General features: G+C 32.6%; 2 protein-coding genes across 2 annotated transcripts; both read left to right on the top strand.

Moving 5' to 3' along the window:
* Nucleotides 1–2,872, top strand: LOC134719745 (uncharacterized). The gene is made up of 3 exons (XM_063582707.1): nucleotides 1–378; nucleotides 2,120–2,170; nucleotides 2,543–2,872. The coding sequence occupies exons 1-3, from the start codon at nucleotides 63–65 to the stop codon at nucleotides 2,851–2,853; spliced, it is 678 nt and encodes a 225-aa protein (XP_063438777.1). The 5' UTR covers nucleotides 1–62; the 3' UTR covers nucleotides 2,854–2,872.
* Nucleotides 2,873–5,462: 2,590 nt separating this feature from the next.
* LOC134719744 (uncharacterized) lies at nucleotides 5,463–10,640 on the top strand. Its single transcript, XM_063582706.1, has 2 exons — nucleotides 5,463–5,849; nucleotides 9,011–10,640. The coding sequence occupies exons 1-2, from the start codon at nucleotides 5,534–5,536 to the stop codon at nucleotides 9,331–9,333; spliced, it is 639 nt and encodes a 212-aa protein (XP_063438776.1). The 5' UTR covers nucleotides 5,463–5,533; the 3' UTR covers nucleotides 9,334–10,640.

Raw genomic sequence — 10,640 nt, 5'->3', positions numbered from 1 at the left:
TTTGGTGTTACACAAAGTACATCAAACAAAATAAGTTTATAAAAAAAGAAAAATACGATCTGATGTCGTCTGAAAATACGATTGCACGTGACAGAAATACAAATATCTATGACGACATTCATGTACCCGTGCCACGTGCAGAAACTGACGAGGAACAGATTAACTGCCAGCTATCCTTTAAAGAAATAACGGAGGAGACATGTTCTAAGCGTATTTCACACCAGTACGAAAAACTTGTTGGATTAGCAAAGACAAAGAAAAACCGAATGTGCGTTTTTGGTATCATTTCCTTGCTAGTGGCCATTTTCAGCTTAACTGGTGCTGTCATTTTCAGTATTTTCTATGCTAAACCAACATACTGTGATAAATTACTTAAAGGTATGTTTAAATGATAAAATACTGAAATGTTAATTTGTGGTTAAAATGAGGGGCTGATGCAAATATCCGTTAGATGTTATCATATACAAAATGTTGACGATAGCAGAAAGCAATAGAAATAAGGCTGTATATGTGTTTCAGGTAAATGCTTAAAGAATATTGATAAAACTTGACTTTTACTAACGCATATCTGATATAAAGAGTTGTCTCCCTGAATTAAGGTCTACCCCCTTCAGTATTATAAAACTCAAACTTCAGGAAGAGACATTGTCTCGATAAGAGTTATATATTTGGCATTTAAATTCCACGTTTTTACATCTCTAAGAAATGTAATGTATCCAAATAAAATATCAATCAGTTCACATGTTCCAACGAATAAAGTGTAAAGATGTCATAACAGACACATAATTACTTCCTGTGAACTGTTACCATGTAAACTTTACAAATCACAAAATGTCAGTATTCACAACAAAAGCCAAAAAAAACTTTAAACAGACTTATTAAGAAGGGATATACATTTTTTTTTAGTTGCGATACTGTTGTCAGGTCATTAAATATTGCATATTTTGGCTTTAATATTGATTCACTTAGGGACGACATTAAAAGTTCAATGTAAGATAAAAAATGCTTTATTCATATAGTTTTTTCACTGACCCCCCCCTACCCCCTCTTAACTTAATTTGGGAAAAATTGATTTATCAATAAGGATACATATCAAATCGATTTCAATTAAACTACTTGCTGCAATTTTTACCCCCTAACTATTTGAATTAAGTTTCTTATCCTTCATTGATTTTTTTTATGTCGTCCCTTATAGGGTCTTTGTAACGGAAATAACCACATTTATTCTAAAACCAGTTGTTGGCATGAAACATGTTGTATTCTTTTCATATATCTAATGATGGTATAATACTATACCTCTAACGGGAGGGATCGTGAATGATATCTATATGATGAATTTCGAAACATATTTTTTTAATCAGTTTAATTGAGGTCTAAAGCTGGCATGTCATTAACTGCTAGTAGACTTTTGTTAATTTATGTATTATTTTCATTTTGTTTCTTTTCTTTGCTACCTGTTCACACATCGGACTCGGACTTCTCTTAAACTGAGTTTTACTGTGTGAATTGTTGTGTGTTTGTTTTTTCTACATTGGCTGGGGTGTGGGGAGGGTTGAGACCTCCAAAAACATGTCTAACCCCGCTGCATTTTTTCGACTGTCTCAAGTCAAGAGCCTCTGGCCTTTGTTAGTCATGTTTGATTTTTAATTTAAGTTTCTTGTGTATAATTTGGTGTTTAGTTTGACGTCCATTATCTCTGAGCTAGTATACATATTTGTTTAGGGACTAGCCGAAGGACGCGTTACGTCTACAAAAGACTCACTAGTAACGCTCGAATAATTTTTTTTAAAGGCCAATAAAGCACAAAGTTGAAGAGCATTTAGGACCAACATTCCTTAAAGTTTTGGCAAATACAGCTAAGGTAATATATTCATGAGGAACAAAAGCGTTCAAACTACGTAAATTATAAATCTTGCCCGAATGATGTTAACGGTAATGTATAATACATGATTATAAATTGGCTGATTTTGATGTCAGTTTAAATTCTTTCCAAAAACAACGGTATAGATAATTAATTTAGACCTCTAACAAAGGATGATAACTGTGTCTTGGACCAAGTCAGTAGGTTATTTGGTGCACTAAACTAAAGTTTTATACGCATGTTTGTCTTGATTTTCAGAAGAGTCAGTGACATCTGTAAAGAATGAAAATGAGGTAGAGAGTTCCAAACGTAAGTGAAGTATTGATGGCTACAGTCAAACCTGCATAAACCGAATCCTGCATAAACCGAAAACCTAACATATTCTTAAGCACCGTCATAATCAAATTGTTTGTGTTGTTAACCTGATTAAACCGAACATCGGCCAAAATCGAACAAAATCTTAAGTCCCGAAGAGGTTCGATTTAACAGGTTTCACTGTATAAATAAAAGTTGTTTATTCATATGGGTCAAACAAATATCAATATCCACAAATATTAAAAGTGTCTATTGTTTCAAAAGCCAAAGAATAACTTCATATTATAACACCAAAAATTAATCGATTTAATAAGAAACATCATAATCAGAGGAGTTTAAAAAAAAGAATATTTTCTTCCATTTCAGAAAACTGGTTGCTGGTTTGTAAATCATTTGGAAAACAAGCTGGGACCAGTATAATATGCCCGGAGTCGACAACAGTTGTGATCACTAAAGTAAACATTACATGGTACCTTTATGAAGGACAGACGGACATGCCGAACTGTGATGTCTCGCCAAGCTGCATCAATCCCAGTGATAATATAACAGATAGTATGAAAAATTATTGTGCTGGAAAGCCTCTTTGTGTAATAGATTCTAAGTACTTCAATAAACATAGCGAATCGTGCCAAGATCAAGGATATGACCTACTTAGAGTTACATTTATGTGTTCATAGGTAATAAATCTGATGTTCAGAAGTTGTTGTTTGTTGATGCCGTTTCTCCTTTTTTTATATAGATTAGACTGTTGGTTTTGCCGTTTGAATGGTTTTAAACATGTCACTTTTTGGGCCCTTTATAGCTGTTCGATGTGAGCCAAGACTCAGTGTTGAAGACCGTACTTTGACCTAGATAATGGTTTACTTTTATAAATTGTGACTTGGATGAGAGAGTTGTCTCATTGGCACAAATACAACATTTTCTTATATCTACATATAACTTGAACTAATTATTACCTCTGTCCCTCACTTTCTCTGTCTCTATGTTTGTCTGTCGCTCTGACTTGCTCACTGTCTATCATCTGTATGTATGTATGTATGTATGTCTTTATATTGATCGGATTGTTCAATACTTCTCTCCATTACAAGGAGTGTTTTGGCGAAAGATTAGATTGGTCCTGCCAACTCTAGACTCCTTCGAGCTTATCATTTGGATGGACGCTTGGTAATATATGTTACATTGTACCTCTAGCTATTTAATTTGAATTAGCTGCAAAGTTGTGTAATATTTCTTGAAATAATTTTCGCGCTCGATTTATTTTCGCAACTTACACGAGTAGAAACAATTTGTGAATATCGATCCGCGCAAATTTTTCAAACTTGGAATCTTTATTATGAACATTTGAAAATCGTTGCTATAAAACATATTAGATAAGAGAAGACGAGATTTACCAAATCCTCCGAAAATTGATTCCTTCGAATTCTTTTATCTGCAACCTGACACGAAAACGTTCATTCACCAATCAAGCTCTGTTAAAGGGGCACTAGCTGTCAAATACATGTTCACCAATTCGACTCAAATTCTCATACTTTATTTATAACAATGGAAAACATTTTTCCAAACTATCAAAAATATAAAACAAACAATTTACAGGCCATGGTCTCAATATGATTTAGCTTCGTTTCGTGTGAATTTTAGCCTAGACGCCATCTAATTAACTTTCGAGTTGACCTTCTAAAACCATATAAGCGATGTCAACATAAACATTGATATAAATAGATTAAGCCAATCGTGCAATTGGATTTTTATAGGTCTTTTAAATTTTGTATTATAGATTAAAAATTTGTTTATCGTCGTTTTGTTTTCCTTTATAAGAATGATTTTTTGTGGATCGAATCAGTCAATCAAATTATTTACCTTTGTTTCACTTTCAATGTTGACATTCTTTTCCTTTAAATAACCGTACACGGACAATGGATGCGTTCTTCTATCTTTTAACGGGGTTAAATTGGAGATCACATGAATACGGATTTAATGAGGTCGAATTATTTACTTGCAAGTGAATAATTCAATATCAATTTTTATTAGTTTAATTTGATAAAAATTGAACCATTTTAGCTGCTAAAAGCGAATTATTATTTCACTGTTTCACTTTCATTAATGATTGAACAAAAAAAATCATACTTTAGATTTTTTATATATTTTGTAGCTAGTGCCCCTTCAACAAAGACAGCGGACATTATACATGTTAAATTATTACATTAACCATTTGTTTGTGTATGGTTGATGGGCATGTTATTTTTTTTCTGTTTAGGATAAAAAAAAAATCATGTTGGCTTTAATTCTAAACTAATAAATGTTTCCAATAAAATACCAGAGCAAAATTTTTGTGGGATTGTTAAAATATTGAAATACAATACCCCCTAATTTTCAATAAAAGCAATTTTTTCTTTTTCTTCGATCTTCTGAAACCGTTTTTTTTTTTATTTAGAATCAAACGTTTTATTTTTGTGGAAAGTTTGCCTTCAACATAAATGAATATTCGGTGACATTAACCTCTGAGGCCAAAAAATTATTAAATACTAAATAATTTACAGATGTGAAACAGTTTTTTACTTTAAACTCTTGACTTTTGACCTTAAATTGTCTAAATAGTCATTATTGTTTCCTCATTATCGTGAATAATATATTTCCGTGTTCGCTCCGGAAATTACAATAATGTTTTCCTATCATTATAACTGGTTCGTATTGAGTTTTAGTACCATACGTTCTGCGTCATGTGCAATGTTTGTCGACAGCATCAAATATATGTTGTTACATGTAATCCAATGAACAAAATATACGTGAACGAGACAGAAACCAAACAACATAAATAAACAAAAAGATACAAAAGTGCAATGTACAGTCTTCATCAATGGGAACCATTTCAAGATCTAAATCTGAAATCTTGTTCCGTACTATCGAAATACAGTGAAACAGAATCCTGCATAAACCGAAAACCTGTATAAACCAAATATATTTTATGCACCGTCATATCAAATTGTATGCGTTGTGAACTTTATTAAACCGAACATCGGCCAAAACCGAACAAAATCTTAAGCCCCGAAGGGGTTCGGTTCAAACCGGTTTCACTGATGAAGAAGCTGGAGAACCTTCATTTCTGTATTATTAAAATGTTGTTGGCAATTTTCTTTTTTTTTAAATTCACAGCAACGAATGGTCGTATTTAACAGTTTCCGTCTTATAGAATCCTGACTGCTTAATTTAAAACACAACGTGTACTGACTGTAAAAAAATTTGATTCCATAGATTGATTGTATCATCATATTCGATTGCGTTAGTATAGTCAAAGAGATTCAGCGGTACACAACGCACATCAAACAAAATTTATCAGAAAAACGAGAAGTATACTTTTTGATGTCGTCTGGAATTACGGAATCACGTGACAGATCAACACATATCTATGACGACATTCACGTACCTGTGCCATGTGCAGAAACTGATGAGGAACAAAATGACTGCCGGCCAACTTACAATAAAAAAACGAAGAAGACATTTCCTAATCGTATTTCTCACCAGTATGAAAAACTTATTGGATTAGCAAAAAGAAAGAGAAACCGGATGTGCATTTTTGGGATCGTTTCCTCTCTGGTGGCCATTTTTAGTTTAACTGGTGCTATCATTTTCAGTATTTTCTATGCTAAGCCAACGTTCTGTGATAAATTACTCAAAGGTAGGTTTAAACGATGAAATTGAACATTTTCTACAATAAAAACAAAAGAATATAATTTTTCGTACAAATTGTTGCAGTCAGGGATGGGGTAATCGTAATCTGTAATCGTTATCGATTGTAATTGATTACATTTTTTCAAGTAATCGACAGTAATCTGTAATCGAAGACATTTTCGATTACATGTAATCGTAATTTAATCGATTACAGCAAAAATTTGGATGTAATCATCGATTTCTTTTCGATTACATTTCGATTACTTTAGTAAAATAGTTTGATGAAAAATATGTATGTTATCACTTTGTAGTACAGATAAAAAATTATGCATCAACAATACTTGAGAGTTAAGCAACTGCCTTCTTTCTATCTATTGTCTCAAGCTGCATTATGAGTAACCAGATCCCCTACCTAAATTTACTTTATATCTAGCTTTTGAAACAAATGGATGTATGTGCTTGTCAATAATTCAAGAGCTTTAATATTTGAATAAGAAAATAGATTTGAAATAATAAAATAGATCTTAAATAAGAAATGTGTCTGTCCTTCGTTAAGTTCTGTACTACAATCAGAGTTGAAATTAAGCTTAGAATAGATAAACAGTTGATTTCTTAAATGTTGTGATATACATGTATAGGAATTAAATTTAAAAAAGAACACAAAATCCTTTTAACAATGAACCAATGACCATGCATAGCAATTATTTTTAGAAATAGATACATGTATACCTTTGACACTATAAATAACAGTGTAATTGACTATGTTGTTGGTACTTCTTTATTGCTACAAATTGTACATGATTTTGAAATATTTGAATTTAATAAGCTTTATTCAGATGTACATTCGCCACTTGCACTTACATTACGTCTAAATGATAGTTTTTCTGTAAAAAAAAGTGTACAAATAAAAAATCATTTCCAAGAATAAAACCATGGAAACAAGAAAAAAGTGAATTATTCAAGAGTAATATAGATCAAGAAAAACTTGCATCTCTGCATTCAAATCTGCTCGATGCCATTAGTGATACTGAAACTGTAGGTAAATATGATATTGATACTTTTATGCAAGAAGTCACCTTATACTTTTGCAATCTGCAGAACAAACTTTAGGAACACAGAGGCCGGTAATTGATACACGTAATTGTCAAGAAAGCAAACTATGGTTTAATGGAGATTGTAAAAAGTCTAGAAGGGATTATCGTAAAGCAAAGAGATTATACAAAAAATATGGTTCAAACCTTTTTAAGAGCAGATTGAAATTGACAGAAAATGTATATAAGAGAACTCTGGATGAAAATATTATTAATTTTAATAGAGAGATGCGTATAAAAATGAAAAAAATGAGATCAAAAAATCCAAAAGAGTTTTGGAAAAATTTTAACAAAGGTCGAAGAAAAAGAAATACAAATATTTCTATAGATGTATTGTTAGATTTTTTTCAAAGATTTGAATAAAAATAAGTTTGATGGTCAAAATGACTTTGATATACAAAATGATGTAAATGATGTACAGAATGATATGTTGAATTGTAATATAACAATTGAAGAAATAAAAAAGGCAATACAAGCATCAAAAAACAACAACTCACCGGGTGAAGATAATGTTATAAATGAATATATATCATCGTCTTTTGAGAAAATGAGTGACATATATGTACTTCTATTTAACTTAATTTTTGAAACAGGTATTGTGCCTGAAGCATGGCTTGCTGGTATAATAATACCAATTTTTAAGAACAAAGGCGACCAGCTAAATCCAAAAAATTACAGGCCTATCACTTTATTTAACTTGCAGTATGCCTAAAAAAAGGGATACATAAAAATCGGTAAGATATAATCACGTACTTAAAGTAGACAAAAGAAGACAGTGTATGGCTAAAGAAAAGAGACGAACAGAATTAAAAACAGCACACTGAAAAAGACATCTAAAGCAAATAAATGCATCTCAGCAATAAATCCGAAACAACAAGATACTTTAAGGAAAGTGAAAATAAGTTTATTGCTTCTCTTAATGAGGGAAGTTATAGAAATATGTATCAAAACTATTTAAATTGTATGTTTGTGGGGTTTATAATCGGGATTGGGATCGGGTCGATGCCTTGGAAAACTTTGTAATAAAAAATGTTTCTTTCGAATAAACAGGGAAAAATATGACCGTTGGTATCTATTCTATTAATGTGTTTGAGCTTTTCTGTCTTGACTTTTGATAAGAGACTTTCCGTTTAGAGATTTCCTCGGAGTTCGGCCCGGTATTTTTATTATTATTTTTTATCCTTATTTAAAAAAAAAAAAAGAACAAAAACAAGATCGCTTCTCTGCTATTGTGGGATGTGCATTTCGCTTTACGGGATGTATAGATACGCAACAACGTTTGTTATGAATGGGAACGTTAACCCTGCGATGGATTTTTATAAGAATGCCATTTACGTTCTTTCGCTTCATAGAACCATTGAAAAACACTCTTTATTGGACTCGTAAGTGGTCAATTTCAAGGCAAAAGTTTGCACTCGATCCCTCATTTTGTTATTTCTAGTGTCAGTCCAACACTCCGATCGGCTTATTTCACAGAACTCACATATTGTCATTATTGTAAGCAGTTTTTTAGTCCTAAATTAGTATGACACAATTACAATTGGACCCGAGCAAACGATGAATCATTGAAACTAATGATAAAGATACAGTGAAACCTGTTTAAATCGAACCTCTTTGGGACTTAAATTTATGTTCGGTTTCGGTCGATATTTATACATTATCGTTGATTATCTCAACGAGATTGATTTTCTCGCTTGAGCTGATACGAGTTGAGATGACCGATGATAATCTGTTTATCGCTATTTTACCTATGACGACGTTGTCAATTTCAATGTCAATTTCGTTAGCAACGACACGTGCACGTGGCCTCCTTAGTTTCTCGCGATAATTTTTCCATCTCAAGCAAGAAGCATGATATGAAAATTATCACAAAAAAAGATCGAAGGAAAAATGCACAAAATAGCGGTAATCGGTTTTATCAGGTCAGTTCACAACGCACAAAGTTTGATATGGCGGTGCTTTAGAACATGTTTGTTTTATAAAGGTTTTCGCTTTATGCAGGATTCGGTTTAGCCAGGTTTCACTGTATATTAATATTTGTAATTAAAAATAAAATAAAATTGTTCTTTCATTTCAGAAAACTGGTTACTGGTTTGTAAACCGTCTGGTAGTCAAGGTGGGACCAGTATAATTTGCCCGGAGTCGAAGTCAGTCGCCATTACTAAAGTGAATGTTACCCGATACAGAAACATATTTTTAAATCCGAGGAAATTGCCGAACTGTGATGTTTCGAATAGCTGCATGAAACCCAGTGATAATATAACAGATAGTATGAGAACTTACTGTGCTGGGAAGATTTCTTGTGAGATAGGTTCTAAATATTTTGATAAACATAGTGAATCGTGCCAAGACCAGGGAAATGGATATGATCTACTGAAAGTTACATTTTTGTGTTCATAGGTACTAAACAAACTACATAACTTGTAATTATAGATTATCGTTGATCATCTCAACGAGATTGATTTTCTCGCTTGAGCTAGAGCAGCGAAAGTGAGAAAAGCAATCGGGTTGAGATGACCAATGATAATCTGTTTATCGCTATTTTACCTATGACGACGTTGTCAACTTCAATGTCAATTTCGTAAGCAATGCCACGTGGTCTCCTTAGTTTCTAGCGATAATTTTTTCATCTCAAGCTAGAAGCATGATATGAAAATTATCACAAAAAAGATCAAAGGAAAAATGCAAAAAATAGCGATAATGATTGTTACCTCTACCTATCACTTTCTCTGTGTTAATGTCTGTTTGTCTGTCTGTATGTTTGTCTTTATGTTCGTCTGGTTGTCTATGGTTTTTACGCGTATATGATTTGATCTGTTCTGCCGAGATTCCTAAGAGCTTATCATTTATTTGGACGCTTTGAAAGATTGTACCTCTAGCTGTCCAATTTGAATTAGTTGCAGTGTTATAAATTTATAAAAAGAAAAACTTGTATTTCAAGCATGGTCTTCAATGTGAAATACGTGTACAGTGCAACCTTTTTAAACCTAACCTCTTCGGGACTTAGATTTTGTTCGGTTTTGGCCGATGTTCAGTTTTATCAGGTTTACAACGCTTACAATTTGATATGACGGGGCTTAAGAACATGTTTGGTTTATACAGGTTTTCGGTTTATGCAGGATTCGGTTTAGCCAGGTTTCACTGTATATGATCTCGGATAGAGTATCAAATAGTATGGAGATAGATTTGGAGCAGTATAAGATTTTTTGGTTTTGTATAAAAACTACAAATACTAGAGATAGAAGATACCAACGAATAATCAAACTTGTAAAACGAAGACAATTTAATAAAATTGAGAATGGAAATGGGGAATGTGTCAAAGAGACAACAACCCGACCATTGAAAAAAACAACAGCAGAAGGTCATGAACAGGTCTTCAATGCAGCGAGAAACTCCCGCACCCGGAGGCGTCCATCAATTCTTTGGCAGAAAAAGAGAAACGACATACATTCTATAAAACACAACAATATCTTAAAACTAAAAAACACGACACCAACCAATCAAAACCGGCTCTACAAGGGAAGGCAAATCCTGTTCTGCACGTGACACCGGTCATGTAACTACTATAATAAAAACCAGTCAAGAATGTCTATTCAACCTGTTATTACTTTTCTGCCTTTACACAAATATTACTGTTGTATAGACAACACGCAGTGCTATACTTTCAATATAAGTTTATACTTTATAGTCATATGGTAGCCAAGAAA

The sequence above is a fragment of the Mytilus trossulus genome, chromosome 5 (genome assembly GCF_036588685.1).
Source record: "Mytilus trossulus isolate FHL-02 chromosome 5, PNRI_Mtr1.1.1.hap1, whole genome shotgun sequence".
Taxonomy (NCBI): Eukaryota; Metazoa; Mollusca; class Bivalvia; order Mytilida; family Mytilidae; genus Mytilus; species Mytilus trossulus.
The sequence above is the reverse complement of the archived record's forward strand: the minus strand, read 5'-3'. Positions and strand labels throughout refer to the sequence as shown.

Coding starts and splice junctions, on each gene's coding strand:
- LOC134719745 (XM_063582707.1), top strand. CDS start 63: ATGTCGTCTGAAAATACGATTGCACGTGACAGAAATACAAATATCTAT. Junction 379..2,119: donor CTGTGATAAATTACTTAAAG/GTATGTTTAAAT, acceptor CTTGATTTTCAG/AAGAGTCAGTGACATCTGTA. Junction 2,171..2,542: donor TGAGGTAGAGAGTTCCAAAC/GTAAGTGAAGTA, acceptor CTTCCATTTCAG/AAAACTGGTTGCTGGTTTGT.
- LOC134719744 (XM_063582706.1), top strand. CDS start 5,534: ATGTCGTCTGGAATTACGGAATCACGTGACAGATCAACACATATCTAT. Junction 5,850..9,010: donor CTGTGATAAATTACTCAAAG/GTAGGTTTAAAC, acceptor CTTTCATTTCAG/AAAACTGGTTACTGGTTTGT.